At 43.2% G+C, this 18,663-nt stretch overlaps 1 protein-coding gene across 1 annotated transcript; it reads left to right on the top strand.

Annotated features, from left to right (window-relative positions):
* Window positions 1-9,188: 9,188 nt before the first annotated feature.
* On the top strand, window positions 9,189-18,445 carry LOC307040531 (E3 SUMO-protein ligase KIAA1586-like). Its single transcript, XM_079683457.1, has 2 exons — window positions 9,189-9,396; window positions 16,161-18,445. Exon 2 carries the CDS (start codon window positions 16,685-16,687, stop codon window positions 18,215-18,217), a length of 1,533 nt encoding a protein of 510 aa, XP_079539583.1. The 5' UTR covers window positions 9,189-9,396; window positions 16,161-16,684; the 3' UTR covers window positions 18,218-18,445.
* Window positions 18,446-18,663: the final 218 nt, after the last annotated feature.

Raw genomic sequence — 18,663 nt, 5'->3', positions numbered from 1 at the left:
TTATTCAAGCTTGCAATGTTTTGAACACACATCCCCAGTCCCCTCATGTGTCTTTTTGTAGTCCTCGCTGTACGCGTCCGCATATCGACATCGCAACCACAACCTCACACACTGGTACTGAATGTGCATCAAAGTGTTCCTATGGAGCCAAATATACCAAAAGATTGATGTAAACGACAGAAGAAGCGATCGTAATGTGTATTTCCTGGTTATTCGACAAAGGCCACGCCTCTGATACATCTGCCTATACCGTTATAGAATATCACCAGTTGTTCAGACCACATCTTATTCGGTAACACCGGGCCATCTTCGTGCAAAGTTCACAATTACATCGGGTGTCAATTTCGGGACAGTATGACGCGGGCTTTAATAATGTATTCTGCTTATATTTTATAAGAATGTGAACATTAAGCCAACTCAAAACAACCTGTTTCACAGGCATGGAGAAGACAGGTTGTGTGAATCTTGACGTAGTTTCCAATATTCCACTGTGAGTCTGATCCACGCAGTATGTCCCATGAATCCTCTGCTTTCAGCTCTGTGATCATCACAGAGAAAGAGCCAGAGGATACATAATCTTGCAGCGTGAACCTGCTTTGAGTCTTCACCATGTCTCTACAGCAGTGGTTCCCAACCGGTGTGCCGCGGCACACTGGGGTGCCGCGAGCACTGTCCAAGTGTGCCGCAAAAAAACGTATTTTTATGTTCCACATTTTTTTCTCACTTAATAAACTTCACTTCATATACACTTTATTTTATTACATGTACAATGGAGTTCATAAGCTAATAAAACATATATTGCTCAGAGTTAGAAATATTAAACAGCTTAAGTTCTCATGATTTACGTCAGCCGTCATTGTTAACGGTTTGCAGAGCAGCTTTTTATCCTCGCGCCAAATAATTTCAAGATGGATCTTTACGTAGTGACAATAAATAAAGAAGCACCCCAGCCCTCAACAACACAGGCAGGGATGACAGAACATGATGGAACAGCAGTGCAAAAGAAGTCTAAAATAACATTAATATCAGCCACAAGTTTAAACAGCAGAGCTCAGGATGAACTCGCAGAGCTATCTATGGACCGCTCCCTGAAACTGAAGCACGGGGAACTACGTCTGGATATATGTCAACATCAACAACTGCACCTCCTCCACTGCTCCTCTGTCCCAAGGCGTCCCCCAGGGTTCGGTGCTTGGCCCCCTCCTCTTCATCCTTTACATGCTCCCCCTTGGCAAAATAATTTGTCGCCACAACCTTCAATTTCACTGCTACGCCAATGACATCCAACTTTATATCTCAACAAAAACCATCACCCCCACAACACACTCCACTCTCACCAACTGTCTCTCAGAAATAAAAGCATGGATGCAAACAAACTATCTCCAACTGAACAGTGCCAAATCAGACATCATCATCATCGGCCCCCCATCCCGTATCAAACACATCCAGAATTTCAACTTCACCATTGACAGCCACACTCTATCTCCCCCCCTCACATCCGCGACCTCGGAGTCATTTTCGACAGTCAGCTCAAATTCAACCACCACATAAATCACATCACCAGGACCGCCTTTTTCCACCTCAAAAACATTGCCCGTCTCCGCCCATCACTCTCCTCCTCTGCTGCTGAAATCCTGATTCATGCATTCATCACTTCACGACTCGACTACTGCAATAGCATCCTCTATGGCATACCATCCAACCTCCTCAATAAACTCCAACATATCCAGAACTCTGCTGCCCGTCTCCTCACCCACACCCGCTCCCGAGACCACATCACTCCCATCCTCCAGAACCTCCACTGGCTCCCCGTCCGTCAAAGAATCCACTTCAAAGTCCTCCTCATAACTTATAAAGCCCTCAACAACCAGGCCCCCCCCTACCTCACAGACCTGCTGCACCACCACACCCCTTCCCGCTGCCTCCGCTCATCAGAAGCCAACCTCCTATCCATCCCCACCCGCACCAATCACCGGACCTGGGGGGACAGAGCCTTCTCCGTCGCTGCCCCCTCCCTCTGGAACTCACTCCCACAACCCATCAGAGACTGCACCGACCTCACCACCATCAAAAAACTCACAAAAACTCACCTCTTCAATCTGGCTTTTCATGTGTGATTGTTTTTGTATTATTTGACTTTAACTTTAACTATATATTTATTTGTTGTTCCTTTCTTCTCTTTTCTTTCTTTCTTTCTTCACTATTATCTGTAAAGCGTCTTTGAGCACCTGTAAAAGCGCTAACAAATTAAATCTATTATTATTATTATTATTATGTTGGCTGCTTGTGGGACAAGAGTATCCATCCCTCTCAGAGAGTGCCATCAAGGTGCTTTTACAGTTTTCAACCTCCTACTTGTGCGAGCTGGCGTCTTCCTCACTCGCATATGTCAAAAAAAAGACCCGTACCCGGCTGTCAGCGGAGCAGGACCTCCGCGTTGCGCTGTCCACTATCCCCCCACGCATCAAGAGACTCTGCTCACAAAAGCAGGCACAAGTGTCGCACTAGCACCGTGTAACGGTCTGAGAAATGTTTATGTTTGGATGTTGATTTGTGTGCCTTTCTTATAAATTTATGATTTATGATTTTGTCAATCAGTATTATCTGGATAGCGAAATGCAGAATGTTTCATATTTGGGATGTGGTTGATGAGTCACATGACCACAGGTCAGAGGGCATTGTTTCATCCCTCCAATTCTATCAAGTTATTATTTAATCTAAGTGATCATAGGCCTGCCTCTTTTGAAATCCAAATGTAAAATAATAACTGTATTGATATGTATTCGTGTTTTTACACAGGTAGGCCTACTATTTTCAGCCAAAACAAAAGAGCCTACTTAGTAGGCCTGTTTATAATATTGAATTCATCATAGAAATGGTGTTGACATTTTTTGTCTGGTTCTTGTTATTATGTGTGAATACATTATTTGTTCTATAAAATGTTCTATTCAATTAAATACACATTTGAAAACCAATTTATGGTTTATTTATGGTTTTTATTTTAAGCTCTGAAGTGGTTTTTAAATCTACAAAAAGTTGGGGTGCCTTGGGTTCGAGAAATATTTTCAGGGGTGCCTTGGTAAAAAAAAGGTTGGGAACCACTGCTCTACAGTTTTTGCGGTTGTATCCCTTACAGAGGGGGATGGGAGGATATTTGCATGTCTGTGAGAGAGACAATGCATGTGTTTGACACAGTCACACTGAGCTGTAGACACAGAGATGTTATTGAAAGGTTGACTAAATGACAGTGTTTGTGAGACAATAAACACACAGAAAGTCAGGTTAAACCAATTCCACAATATTGAAAAGTACTGAATATACTTCAATAAAGGCTTGATAACTGCAACAGAATATATGACTAAGGTTAATCACAGAGTAATCAGACACAATCAGAGTGTACATTGTGCTTTTGTCAGCTAATTTCCAAACTAAACAGGGTGACAGTCATCCTTCACCTGCTTAGAATTACACAAGCTTTACATATTCTGAAAGCTTAGATTGTTTTCATCGTAACAAGCCTTGAACAAGCCTCACTCCCTGATAGCCCAATAGCGACGCTTGGTCAGGGTCCCGTGGCGTACAGTTGTTCGAGTCTCCTTCATTACATTACATTACATTACACTACATTACATTGCATTTAGCTGACGCTTTTATCCAAAGCGACTTACAATAAGTGCATTCGACCAGGAAGATACAACCTTGAAGAAAACAGAATCATATAAGTACATCAGGTTTCATAGAGCCAAACATTTCAAGTGCTACTCAACTGGCTTTATATAAGCCAGCCCTTTATTAGTATATAAGTGCTTTGTTAGTAATTCTATCGCTCGTAGTGGAGTCGAAAGAGATGAGTTTTCAGTCTGCGCCGGAAGATGTGCAAGCTATCTGCAATCCTGATTTCAATGGGGAGCTCATTCCACCATTTTGGAGCCAGGATAGCAAACCCACAAGTTTTTGCTGATGGGAACTTGGGTCCCCCTCGCAGTGCGGGTGCAGCGAGCTGTTTGGCCGATGCAGAGCGGAGTGCACGTGCTGGGGTGTACGGTTTAACCATGTCCTGGATGTAGGAAGGGCCAGATCCATTCGCAGCATGGTACGCAAGTACCAGTGTCTTGAAGTGGATTCTAGCAGTTACCGGAAGCCAGTAAAGGGAGCGGAGGAGCGGCGTGGTGTGGGAGAATTTCGGAAGGTTGAAGACCAGACGAGCCGCTGCATTCTGGATGAGCTGCAGAGGTCGGATGGCACATGCAGGTAGACCAGCCAGGAGGGAGTTGCAGTAGTCTAGGCGTGAGATGACGAGAGCCTGGACCAGAACCTGCGCTGATTTCTGGGTCAGCTGGGGACGTATCCTCCTGATGTTGTAAAGCGTGTATCTGCAGCAGCGGGTTGTAGCAGCAATGTTTGCATTGAAGGACAGTTTGTTATTTAGGGTCACACCCAGATTCCTTGCAGTCTGAGTCGGGGAAACAACAGAGGTGCCGATGTTGATTGTTAGGTCAAGAGTGGGACAATCTTTTCCCGGAAGGAAAAGCAGTTCAGTCTTGTCAAGGTTGAGCTTGAGGTGATGAGCAGAAATCCACTGAGAGATGTCTGCTAGGCAAGCAGAGATGCGTGCAACGACCTGGGTCTCTGAGCGGGGAAAGGACAGAATTAGTTGGGTGTCGTCAGCGTAGCAGTGGTATGAAAAACCATGCGGGCTTATGACAGACCCGAGCGAGTTTGTGTACAATGACCAAGAACAGAGCCCTGAGGGACCCCTGTAGTTAATTGACAAGGGTCCTTCAGCTTCATAAACGGACGCAAAGAGCTTTCAACTGATTGCAATTTATTCCCCTCGGCGGCGGTATTTGACGCTCAGGGAAGCACCGCATCGGTCCATGTCGGCGGCAGTTAAAGGCAATGTGAGCGTCCATTCTCATTGGATAACGGAGGATTTTACACCCGGAAGTAAGTATTCTCCTTACTGTCGATTGATTTGACAGTGATATCTGCACTACTCATCAACTCAAAAGCAACAGACTATCCTTGTTAATTACACAACATTAATTGGTATAAATTGTGTACAATGCTTTTGTATTTTCCCCTTCAATTCTGAGAAACAACTTGTTTTCTCTGAAATGTGGAGCGCCAAAGAGACTACACTACCCACAATCCCCAGCTATTGTTGTGACGACGCCTGTCCGCTTTGACAAACCTCGTGATAAGTCAACAAGCTGAATCGGTTTGACTGTCTCCTGACTTTCCTTAAAGAGCAAGAGAGCATTTACTGCATGAGCAGCTCGAGCAACTGAGGGAAGAGGAACCATGCAGAAAGGAGGCCAAGGCTGATCCAAGGCATGCCAGGACCAAGTCTGCCAAATCGACCGACGACCAGGCAGGGTGTGTAATCTGTGGGGACGAGAAACACAGGAGAAAGCTTTACTTCTGCAGGAAGTTTAGAGCGCTGGAGCTAACGGAGAAAAAGAGGGCAGTGATGAAACTGGGAGCATGCAGGAGATGTGGGGCGGTGGTGGCGAAGTCGATGGGGACTTGGCTTGGCAACTGGAAGGTCACCTGTTCAAGTCCCGGCAAGACCAAGTGCTACCGAGGTGTCCCTGAGCAAGGCACCGTTCCCTACACTGCTCCCCGGGCGCCGTTCAAAATGGCAGCACACTGCTCCTAACACTAGGATGGGTCAAATGCAGAGAAAAAATTTCCCCACGGGGATTAATAAAGTATATCAAAATCAAAAAAAAAAAAAATCAAAAGATGTCTTGAGGTTCATGATGGAAGGTTATACAGCAAACCTGGCTTTCTGTGTAAGAATCAAGACTGCAGGAATGAGCATGTTCCCGACAATCACTTCTACCTATGTCCCAACACCAAGGCCAGGAGAAGCCAAGCAAGTCAGAATAAAAGCGGACCTGGTTCAGAGGGAAATAAAGACAGGAGATGTACAGAGAACCAAGAAGACTTCCTCAACAAGCTACATCCGGAGTTGGCAAAACAGTTTCGGGATGTGTTCTCAAATACTGCATCAAGAACCCTCAGCACTAGGAAAGACCAGTTAGGACTTCGAGAGGAGAGTGGATTGGAAGAACCACTGGTGCTGATGATGATTCTTGAAGTCACGGCCAATGCTGGAGAAAAACTTGGGACACTAATTGATTTGGCCTCTGACACAAACTATATAACTCACAATGCTGCAAATAAACTGAACCTAAGGAGTGAAGAGATCACACTTGTCATCCATGGAGTTGGGGGGATGAAGGTTTTCGTGGAGACCCGAAGATACCTTCTAAATATCAAAGTAAATACTCCCAAGAGCACCCTCAAATCACAGCAATTGGTTTGTTATGGTCTAGACAGCATAGCAGATGTCCAGGGAAGTGTAACTCCAGAGCAGCTACAAAAACTATTTCCAGACATACCACTCAGTGAACTAAAAAGACCCAGGGAAATAAGTCTGCTGATAAGCCACAGAGAAGGTCAACTAGCACCTCAAAGAATCAGAGCTGTTGGAGACCTAGTCCTATGGGACGGACCTCTGGGGAAGACTGTTGGAGGAACTCACCCTGAACTCTTTGAGGATGTTACTGTGTCGGCTCACATGTCCAAGAAACATTTTTCCAGGTCAATGAGGGCAGCTGCTGTACAAGACAAAGAGGTAATTGGAAGGCAGCCTCCACCAAACAACCAGGTCGTCATCAGGTTCTGGGAGTCATGGACTTCAACCAGCAACCGGGACTTCCTAGAGTGGTGGAAATGGGACAGCATTGGTGCAGCTTGTGAGCCAAAATGTGGAGGTTGTCGCTGTGGTAGCTGTCAGCCAGGTGGAAAAGAGATGTCTTTCGCTGAAGAAAGAGAACTGGAGTTTGTAAAGGACGGCCTTTCTTATGTGACATGTGACAATCACAGCAAAGAACCTCATTGGCACGCCAAATATCAATAGTTGGAGGATCCCGTGTCATTGCCAAACAATAAGCGGGCAGTCGAAGCCACATTCCTCAGAATGGAGAGACAACTAGCCAAAGCACTTGACTGGAAAGACGCCTACACCACACAAGTGCATGGAATGGTCGATCGCAAGGCTGCAATCAAGTTGTCTAAGGACATGATCAGAAACTGGGACGGGCCTGTCTGGTACGTGAGTTACCTCATCGCTCCCAACCCACACTCCAGTAAGGCTTGTGTGGAACAGCAGCCAGAGATTCAAGGGCATAAGCATGAACAATCTGCTAATGAAAGGTCCAGACGTCCTCAACCCTATCCGTGCTGTTCTCCTAAGATTTAGGTGTGGAGTTCATGCTGCTCTGGGTGACGTGAAGAAAATGTATAATTCAGTGTGGTTGGAAGACAGAGAGATGCACCTAGAGACTCTGAAGATCAAGAGCTGGAGGAATATGCAGTCACCAGTGTAAACATCGGAGATAAACCTGCTGGGTGCATCGCAGAGCTAGCTTTGCGGGAGACTGCTAACCTGCCTCCCTTCACCCACCTTGAAAAGGAGCGGCAGGTACTTCAGCAGGACAGCTCATGGATGATATACTCACTTCACACAACAATCGTGAGCAGCTGTATACCATCACAGCAAATGTGCAGCAGATCCTAAAGGCCGGAGGATTTGAGCTCAAGCCATGGGTGTTCTCTGGTCAAAGTGGGAGGAAGAAATGTGGCAACGAGTTGGAATCGGATCAGAGGATGACCATGGTTCTACCAAACCAAATGTGTGAGGAGAACAATAAGGTGCTTGGCTTAGGCTACATGGTGGAAGAAGACAAACTCCATGTCATGGTTGGAATAAACTTTTCCAGGAGAAAGAAAAAGATGCGACTAGGTCAAAACCTTCTACAGGAGGAAATCCGAGCCCAGACACCAAACCCTCTTACGAGAAGAGAACTGCTGAGCCAAGTGTCAGGACTGTATGACCCAGATGGACTGGTAACTCCTGCTAAGCAGAAACTCCATGTTAAAAAAAAGAGTTTAAAAAGCTGAATATTAAAAAAATTATAAAATATTTTTAAAAAGTTGAAGGTTTCCCATCGATTCATGAAAAGGCTGAATAGTTTAGTATTTGAATGGTTTCTGTAGCTGAAAGTAAGCTGAAGTTATGGAGAACCAAAGTATTGGCTGAAATAACTAGAAAATGCATTACCCGCAGAAAATGCGTAAACTGTGAACATTTGTGGCTGAATTTAGCTGAAAATGCAGATAGAGCTGAATATGTTATTAGCTGAATGGTAGCTGCTTTTAGCAACAAAAATGCAAAAAAAGCTTAATATTTAAAAGAAAAGGTTTTAAAAAGGTATAAACAACTAAATGTATATTGTCAATGTCCTGAAATAGCTGAATTAGTTAATAGTTGAATGGTTTGTGCAGCTGAAAGTAGGCTGAAGGAGTTAGATATGAAATGTAAGTAGTAATGAATGAATGTGGACAAACACCTGTGTGTGTAAGCCCAGAGATCAAAGGTTTCCATGGAGATGTGCTGTGAAAGGAGAGCCTTTCCATTGGATCTGAAGGAGAGTTTTTGTCTCTTCATGCCCTCAAGAGGCATTTTGTTTAATATGTTTCCTTAATTTTTTTTAATTTTCAAACCTATGAGAGGTTTTCTTAAGTTTTTCATGAAAAAATATGTCTGAGGAGTGTAGGGTTTGGGAATTATGGCAGGTTTAAAACATTTTTTAGGGAGAATTTCAAGCACTCCTGCACTCTGTTTTGTGATCAAAGCACTCTAGACTTAACGAGCTGCGCAATAGAGAACCGCAGTGACGCGTCGTAAAACCCGGAAGTAAGTTAGCATTTTTAGCACTTCCGGTTACTTCCTCAAAAAGCAATGCATTTTTTCCATAGGGTTTTGGAAAATAGCTCGAAATAAGGTCTGTGGTTGACACAAATTTAAGAGATAAATCACGTTTTGTTCTACGACATTAAATACATCAGCAGTGACCCCACTGCGGATTTTTGAAGAGTTTACGTGTCTGAAAAACGATGGTTGTTACCGAGTGGCTGAATAGGACTACAGAAATTGTCGAGGCCGTTTTACTTCATTACGCCGAACATGTAAACACTCCCGCTAAGTTTGTTTTCCCCTGTGTTCTTCTTGAAAGCAAGTACCTGCCTATCTTTAGTATCTGTATATCTATATCTGACCATTAGAATCTGCATTTTTGAAATTGTCGTTTTTAACACTGTAGTTTTACAAATTATAGAATAATTAATTACCAGTGTTTTCCAATTTTACTCGGCAGTTCGTTTCGTTAGCTAACGTTAGCTAAAGCTAGCGCTACTAGTTAGCTACGCAATGGTTTGTTGCTTTGCTCCGGGTTGCAGCCACAGGTCTTTGCATGAAACGTGCTTGTTCTATCGTTTCCCAGCCAATGTTTTCCAAAGGAGAGTCTGGATTTGTGTCATGAGGTAAACTGACGTTACATTTTTGTCCATGTCACGGTGAAATGTAAATGATGGGTAGTGACTGTATCGCCGTTTTAGAGATGGCGCTGCTGAAAAGACCGCAACATAAGCAGTGTTGAAAGTGTGCCGGTCCTACCCGGTCCTTAGTACCGGTAAGAGATTTCCAGGCGGTCCGGAGGACCAGGAAGAATTGACAGCTCCACCCGTGGAATTTATACTACGAAGGGCAGATATTTTGGTTTGGATTACTGGTCTGGGGGAAGCTCGCGAGTGTGTGTGTGTGTGTGTGTGTGTGTGTGTGTGTGTGTGTGTGTGTGTATATACGTGTGTGTGTTTGTGTATTTTTGCGTTTGTGCGTATTGTGTTTGTGTCCCAGGGAAAACACTAACGAGAAACACCGGCTGCTGTTATGCCTGCTGTGACCTCAAGTTACTCCGTTCTCCGCTTGTAATTATGCCGTTACAAGCTTCTAAGTTGTATTTATCATCTGAATTTGCCAAAACAAGTTTCATATTCTGAAAGCCAAGACTTTGTTTATTTAAAATCAAACAAAACACCCGAACCCCGAAAAACTATTTTTTTACGCAAATCCACGTTTATTTTGAAATGAGCCGTTGCGACTTCCGACTGATTTCGATAGAGCGGGTCACATATTAGCTTTTCCCCACTTGATCAGAACAGCGGGAGGAGAAAAGAATGGAGTGACTGAATGACAGCTAGAAAATTAGGCAACGTGGTAATTAAAGCAAAAATGCAAACGACGACTCTTCAGATGTTTAAGAGAAAGGAGAGAGATGAAGAAACTCAGAATGTGCTTAAAATTTGAAAAACAACGCCCACAGATGACACAGGTGATGATGCTTATTTAGCCCAGAGAATGGACATGAACATGGCCATGATGAATATAATAAGTTAGCTAACTAGCAAACTGTATATCTCTATATAGGGTGCCCAACCAGTCGATCCCCAGTCGATCTCAAGATGTCTAAAAGTAGAACAACAATATTCTGTTTTATCGTTAATGTCCTACAACAGGGGTGGCCCAACTTTGTGGCTCAGGGGCCACAATGATGTATCAATTTGACAGCCGGGCCGGGGGGCATTGTTTGGTTCCGTCTTGATTCATGTCGGGCTGAGGGTTGTTTTAATCTCATTCTCCCGCACGCGGGGCGACGTCCACGCGCAGCTGCGACGACCAGGGAGGAAGGGACTTTTCGCGGCGCGCGCGGCGTGTGGACAGTGGGGGATAACATAAATAAAAATTGGATCGTTGTATTTTAGACTTTAAGGTTTTTTAAGATCAGCGCGGGAACCCTGGCTCATTTATACCAATATTGGACGGGCCACATTAAACACATCAACGTGTTTTTTCTACACGGACCACTATTGCGGTAAGCATGTTGTAACTTCCGGTTGTTGTTGTCATCTCCGGGTATCCCGTGTGCCTGTTCTGTTGCTGATAGCTTATTATCTTAACTTAATCGATCGTTTTAAAACTCTTGATCACGGCAACTGCCTGACGTTGTAATCACACGTTACTACAGCTTAAGCACTCACAAACTCTCCTTCTCTTCTCTTTTCGGGTTTGCTAACGGTAGCTACTTTAGCTTGATAGTAGCTAGCCATGGCTCTTTCCCCACCCTCGGGTGCTATTTCCTGCTCTAACTGTCTCATGTTTGGTTACTCCCCTACCTCCTTTACTGGTACCGATACATGTGTTAAATGTAGTATAGTTGTTAGATTGGAGGCGGGAATCATAGCCATAGAAGCCCGGCTCCGCATCTTAGAAAATAACTCAGCTACAGTAAAGCCCATGTTAGCCGGTGCGGACCGGCAAAAGGTAGCTCCTCTTAGCCGTCCCCCGGCAACTCCCGAGCAGCAGGGAGAATGGGTGACTGTTCAGAAGGGGCATAACGCGAAACCCGCAGGTCCCCACCAACCCGTTCACGTATCTAACAGATATTCCCCACTCAGCGAGACACCCGCTGAGAAGCCAACTCTGGTTATTGGTAGCTCTATTATGAGACACGTGAATTTAGAGACCGAAGCGTCCACAGTCACATGCATTCCGGGGGCCAGAGCGGGCGACATTGAGGCGCATCTTAGACTGCTGGCTAAAAATAAACGTAAATACAGTAGGATTGTTATTCACGTCGGTGGTAATGATGTTCGTTTACGCCAATCAGAATGCACCAAACTTAATGTGGCGTCGGTGTGTAGTTATACTAAAACAATGTCGGACACCGTAATCTTCTCTGGTCCCCTCCCCAATCTGATCAATGATGACATGTATAGCCGCATGTCATCATTTCAGCGCTGGTTGTCTTGGTGGTGCCCAGCAAACAATGTGGGCTTCGTGAATAATTGGACAGCCTTCTGGGGAAAACCTGGTCTGATTAAGAGAGACGGCATTCATCCTACTTTGGAAGGTGCAAATCTCATTTCGGCAAACATTTCAGGGCTCTGTGGACTTAATCCATGACAAACTGGAGTTGAGACCAGGAGGCAGAGTCGCAGTCTTACACGCTTCTCTGCGCTCTCTCCTAGGCAGTCATCCATAGGAATCCCGAACCCAATAAAATACCCAATATTAACAGTGTGTGTGTCTGCCCAAGGACAATTTAAGGTAAAACCTAATAGAGGTGTCATACATAATAACCTAATAAAAGTAAATGTAACAACTACTACAGTGCAACAAAACAGGAAGATTAAATGTGGTCTCTTAAACATAAGATCTCTAGCATCTAAAGCAATACTGGTAAATGATTTAATATCAGATTATAATATTGATATATGCTGTCTCACTGAAACTTGGTTGAGACATGAAGAATATGTCAGCATAAATGAGGCCACTCCACCCAGCCATATCAATACTCATATTGCCCGAGGCACGGGCCGAGGAGGTGGAGTTGCAGCAATCTTTGACTCAAGTTTACTTATCAATACTAAACAAAAATTAAATTATACCTCCTTTGAAAGCCTCATTTTCAGTCTTACGCATCCGACCTGGAAAACTTTGCAGCCAATCTTATTTGTTACAGTGTACCGTGCACCAGGTCCTTATTCAGAATTCTTATCAGAATTATCTGAGTTTTTATCAGCTTTGGTACTTAAAACAGATAAAGTAATTATCGTAGGTGACTTTAATTTTCATGTTGACGATGATAAAAATAGCCTTACTGTTGCATTTAACTCTATATTAGATTCTGTTGGTTTCTGTCAGAGTGTAAATAAACCAACCCACTGCTATAATCACACTCTTGACCTTGTTCTGACTTATGGTATTGAAATTGAGCAACTATTAGTCGAACCGCATAATCCTGCTTTATCCGACCATTTCTTAGTAACTTTTGAAGTACTGTTACTAGACTACAAAGCATTAGCCAAAAGCTCCTGTAGCAGAAACCTATCTGTTAGTGCTATAGCCAAATTTAAGGAAGAGATTCCACCAATACTTAACTCGATAGCATGTCTGCATGTAGGGGAGGAAACTTATACAAAATGTACACCACCCCAAATTGATCATGTTGTTGATAGTGCTACAGATGCGCTGCGAATAAAATTAGACTCTGTTGCTCCTTTGAAAAAGAAGAAAATAAAACAACATAGACTAGCTCCATGGCATAATGCCGAAACCCGCAAAATAAAGCAAAAGTCGAGACAACTTGAAAGGATATGGCGTTCCACTAAACTTGAAGAATCTCGTTTAATTTGGCATATTACACTCAATGAATATAAGAAAGCACTGCGTAAAGCGAGAGCAGCATACTACTCTTCATTAATAGATGAGAATAAGAATAATGCAATATTTCTTTTCAGCACTGTAGCCAGGCTGACAGAGAGCCACAGCTCGACTGAGCCTTCTATTCCCATAGCACTCAGTAGTAATGATTTTATGTGCTTTTTTAACGATAAAATTGTTACTCTTAGAAACAAAATCAATGACCTCTTGCCTTTAACCAGTATAGTGTTATCAACAGCTCCCGGAAACGTAAGTTCTAATATTACACTAGATAGTAAATTAGAATGCTTTTCAGCCATAAACCTTGAACAATTAAATTCAATGATTCTCTCTTCTAAACCATCAACGTGTATCTTAGACCCGATTCCAACTAAGCTGTTAAAAGAAGTTTTTCCATTAATTAGCACTTCTTTATTAAATATTATGAATATGTCTTTATTATCAGGCTATGTTCCACAATCATTCAAAGTAGCAGTGATAAAACCGCTTCTTAAAAAGCACAACCTCGATCCAGAGGTTTTAGCCAACTATAGACCTATTTCTAATCTTCCGTTCCTCTCAAAGATTCTTGAGAAAGCAGTCGCAAAACAGCTGTGTGATTACTTAAAAAACTATGATTTATTTGAAGATTTTCAGTCTGGCTTTAGAACACAACATAGCACAGAGACAGCTCTGGTTAAAGTCACAAATGACATTCTAATAGCCTCTGACAAGGGACTTGTCTCTATTCTTGTCTTGCTCGATCTTAGTGCTGCATTTGATACTATCGACCATGATATCCTATTGCAAAGACTAGAGCACTTAGTTGGCATACAGGGAACTGCTTTAGGCTGGTTTAGGTCCTATCTATCTGAACGCTCTCAGTTTGTACGTGTCAACGATGAATCTTCCATGCAAACCAAAGTTAGCCATGGAGTGCCACAGGGCTCAGTGCTTGGACCTATTTTGTTCACCCTATATATGCTTCCGTTAGGCAATATTATAAGGAATCATTCTGTAAACTTTCATTGTTATGCGGATGATACTCAACTATATTTATCAATCAAGCCTGATGAAATTAATCATCTAAATAAAATTCAAGACTGCCTCAAGGACTTAAAAACGTGGATGACCTTACATTTTTTTATGTTAAACACGACCAAAACTGAAGTTATTGTACTTGGCCCGAAGAATCTATGAAACAAATTATCTAAAGATATATTAACTATGGATGGCATTAATTTGGCCTCCAGTGAGACTGTAAGGAATCTTGGTGTTATATTTGATCAGGATTTATCCTTTAACGCCCACATAAAATCAATTTCAAGGACCGCCTACTTCCATCTACGTAACATTGCAAAAATCAGGCATATCTTGCCTCAAAACGATGCAGAGAAACTAGTCCATGCATTTGTTACTTCAAGGCTGGATTATTGTAACTCCTTATTATCAGGGTGTACCAAGAAGTCAGTCAAGTCGCTTCAGCTGATTCAAAATGCTGCAGCTCGTTTACTAACCAGAGTTAGGAAAAGGGACCACATTACTCCTGTTCTGGCTGCCTTACACTGGCTCCCTATAGAACACAGGATAGAATTTAAAATTCTTCTTCTCGCCTACAAAGCCCTTAATGGGCAGGCGCCATCTTACCTTAAAGAACTCATTATACCCTATTGTCCTACTAGGGCATTGCGTTCCAAGAATGCAGGGTTGTTGGTTGTTCCTAGAGTCTCTAAAAGTACAATGGGAGCCAGAGCCTTTTCTTATCAAGCTCCACTTTTGTGGAATCAGCTTCCAGTTTGTGTTCGGACGGCAGACACCCTATCCGTTTTTAAGAGTGCGCTTAAGACCTTCCTTTTTGATAAAGCTTATAGTTAGGGCTGATTAGATTCAGCCCCTAGTTTTGCTGATATAGGCTTAGTTTGTCGGGGGACATCTTACTTCTTCCTTCTCTCTGTCTATACCTGTGTACTCTCATGTTCCGATTAACCCAGCTTCCCCAAATTTCTTTCTTTTTGGTGTCTATATACGCCGGGATCCGGAGTCATGGATGATCCTGCGGTCCTGTGTCATGGATTGCGAGTCCTGGATCTTGAGTCGTGGCTGTGGTCCTGGATCATAAGTCCTGGATGGATATACTCATGGATTCATCTTCCTATTATACACACATGCATTTCCAAACATTTGGACTACCTATGTTGCAAATGTATTATCTTTTCAATTTACACACGGCATCTATTGCACGTCTGTCCGTCCTGGGAGAGGGATCCCTCCTCTGTTGCTCTCCCTGAGGTTTCTCCCATTTTTCCCTTTAAACTGGGTTTTCTCTGGAAGTTTTTCCTTGTACGATGTGAGGGTCTAAGGACAGAGGGTGTTGTATTGTCATACTGATATTCTGTACAAACTATGAAGTCCACTGAGACAAATGGAACATTTGTGATATTGGGCTATATAAATAAACATTGATTGATTGATTGATCAACGGGCCGCATGTGGCCCGCGGGCCGTAGTTTGGCCACCTCCAGGCCCGGTTCTACGGGGGTGCATAAGGGTCCCAGTTGAATGTTATGCACCCTCACTTGAAAAAGAGAAGGGAGTGAAAAATATTACATATACAATAACAATAATAATAATAATAATAATAGTAGTAGTAGTAGTAATATGAAGAAGAAGAAGAAGAAGAATATAGTTGAAAATAAAATAAACTGTAATTGTGTTCAAATATTGTGGTCAAATAACTATAGTTAATAACCCCCCCCCCGTCAACGATTGCCGCCGTCTTGGTTCAAAAAAGGTTGGGCACCCCTGCTCTATATAGTCAATGGCTATCTTACTCAGAACACAACATGTACACAGCATACTATTTTAACATTAAATATTTTGCTTTGATATCTTCTATTTTAATCTGCACATTGTGGCATACATTTTATTTTATTAGTATTTTAATTTATGTAACCAATATTCTGAAAATTCAAAGAAAGACAGAGACTTGTACATTTTTGACTGTCTGCTGAATTTAGTTATACATCTTTATTCTAATTTGTAACAGTTGAGGCCCAGAGGGAGGAAGAGGAGACTCAGCCAGAAGAAGTGGCAGCAGGTCCCTCAGAAGCCACCACAGGTGATGCTAGCCCTACTGCATACCCTTCTATATGGAAAGAAGAACAATATGAACAATTCAAACATGAATGGATGGATGTATGCTCACAATGGAAGGCTAGGCTGTACCCCATGCCATGATGTGAAGGATCTGGGTGTCATGGCCTCCCGTGGTGTTAATATTACTATTCAGTGGGCTGATGGAAAGATAATCCCAGCTGGTCAATCAAGGGATGTCCAGCTTTCATCACTGCGCAAAAAAATCTGCGAACACGAGAACTCTGCAGCACATAATGAAGCAGTCAAGATTATTCAGACAGCAAATAAAGATATTCTTCTGAACATGAACGCGAGTAGCCTTTCACAGACTTTGAGATTCTGATTGACCTGCAGCATGCAAATTCTGCTGATTTGGGACGTTTTTTGCATAGCAAAACTGTCTGTGTTGACATAATTGAGCATGTGTCATCACAGATGAAAAAGGAACTTCTAAAAAAGATAATAGAGACCAAGAGCAAAATCACAGTATTGGCTGATGAGTCAACCAGTGTTGGGCACAAATCAACACTAATTGTGTTCCTGAAGGCTAGTGTTGATGGAGACATGGAGCCCATTGCCTTTCCGTTGGACCTGGTTGAGCTGGATAGTATGTCTGCTGCTCATATCAAGGAACAGATTATGGGTTGCTTGCTTAAAAATGGCTTCACTGTTGAGTTGCTGAGAGAAATCCTCATTGGATTTTGCAGTGATGGGGCCAGTGTCATGCTGGGAGTGAAGTCAGGTGTTGGGAAGTTGCTCCAGGATGACTTCCCAGGCATCATACTATGGCACTGCCTTAATCACAGACTGGAGCTTGCTGTTGACCAGGCACTGGATGTGACAGGGGGAACAAAGGACTTCCAGGCATTCATGGACAGCCTATATTCATTATATAGCCAGTCACCAAAAAACATGCGGCAGCTGAGTGAATGTGCTCACAACCTGGACATCGCCCTCAGGAGGATTGGAAAAGTGTTCAGTGTTCGATGGGTAGCTTCTTCATGGAGGGCAGTCTCTGCAGTTTGGCAGTCTTATCCAGCCTTGGCACAACATTTCCGTGAGGGATCAGAGGATGATACAAGGGACAGCAGAGAGAGGGCCAAATTCAAAGGTCTGCTTTCTAAGTTGTGCTCCATCAACTTCCTGAAAAGTCTTGCACTGATGGCAGATGTTCTGACTGAACTTAAGAACTTGTCAGAAATTCTTCAGAACAGGAAGACCACACTCCCAAAGGCCCATGACATCATGACGACGTATGTCAAACGCATAGAAAGTTTCAATCGCTACCCAGGACAACATGCAGTTGATGCCAGTCAGGCAGAGGAAGTGATGGAATTCAAGGGAGAGGAGTTAAGAGTTGGCAGGTCTCCCATCATTGACTCTGCTCAGTTCACCCGAGCAGTGGCAGACAATATGAAAGAAAGACTCTTCACAACCACAGCAAACAGAGCACAGGCCAGTGTTGCAGCCAACCGAAAAGAGGCTTATAACAGCCTTATCAATCAAATGGCAGTCCTCAACCCTGACAACTGGGACCATGACAATCCTCGATTTGGAGATAATGAGGTGAGGGCTTTGTGTGATGTCCTACATGTGAACCAACAAGAGGCCCATCTTGGATTCACAGAATACAAGGCCAGTGGAGGAAGAAACATTCCCAACAAAATGAAGAAGTTGCTCATGGCAGTGGCACTGTCTCCAAGCAATGCTGACTGTGAACGGGGGTTCAGCACAATGAACAACATCATAACTGAGTATAGGAGCAAACTTACAGCAAAAAATGCAGCAAATCTCCTCTTCATCAGCTCTGTGGGACCACCATGCAGACAGTGGGATCCACTGCCTTATGTGAAGACCTGGCTGGGCAAAGGAAGAAGAGCAGCCCACTCAACAAGCTGCATGGCTCGCCGGTACACAGAAGAGGAGAGCTACTTCAGCCCTCTGTGGAAAATGTGGAAAAGTGTGTAGTTTACCTCCCTCAACATGCCTTGCTAATGGTCTGTTAAGTTTTGACACAAGTTGTATGCACAATTGAAAATAAATAATTGACTATACATATTGTCAAGTGTTTCTAATTTCTACCCCATAAAGGCATTAAAAATTTGAAGTTTGTGTTCAGGGATGCATGAAGCTGGGGGCGGGAGGAGAACAATATGAACCAATGAAGGTCGGGGTAGCATTATAGTACCTGCAAGAAATTCAAACCACTTTCACCTCTGAACATAAGTAAAGATAATGAATACATCCTATTAAAACCTGCGTGGCTTATATGATAAGTCTAATTAGTACAAGCAGCATAACGTTTCACCATGTAACTAAAGATTGTATTCAGGGAAATCAGTTTGACATATTGAACTAATAACAAATCAACTCTGGCTGGCAGAGAACTCTCTGCTCCATAGCTTCTCTTGGAC

The sequence above is a fragment of the Notothenia rossii genome, assembly GCF_949606895.1.
Source record: "Notothenia rossii genome assembly, chromosome: 1".
Lineage (NCBI taxonomy): Eukaryota > Metazoa > Chordata > Actinopteri > Perciformes > Nototheniidae > Notothenia > Notothenia rossii.
This window is presented reverse-complemented; position numbering and strand designations above follow the sequence as displayed.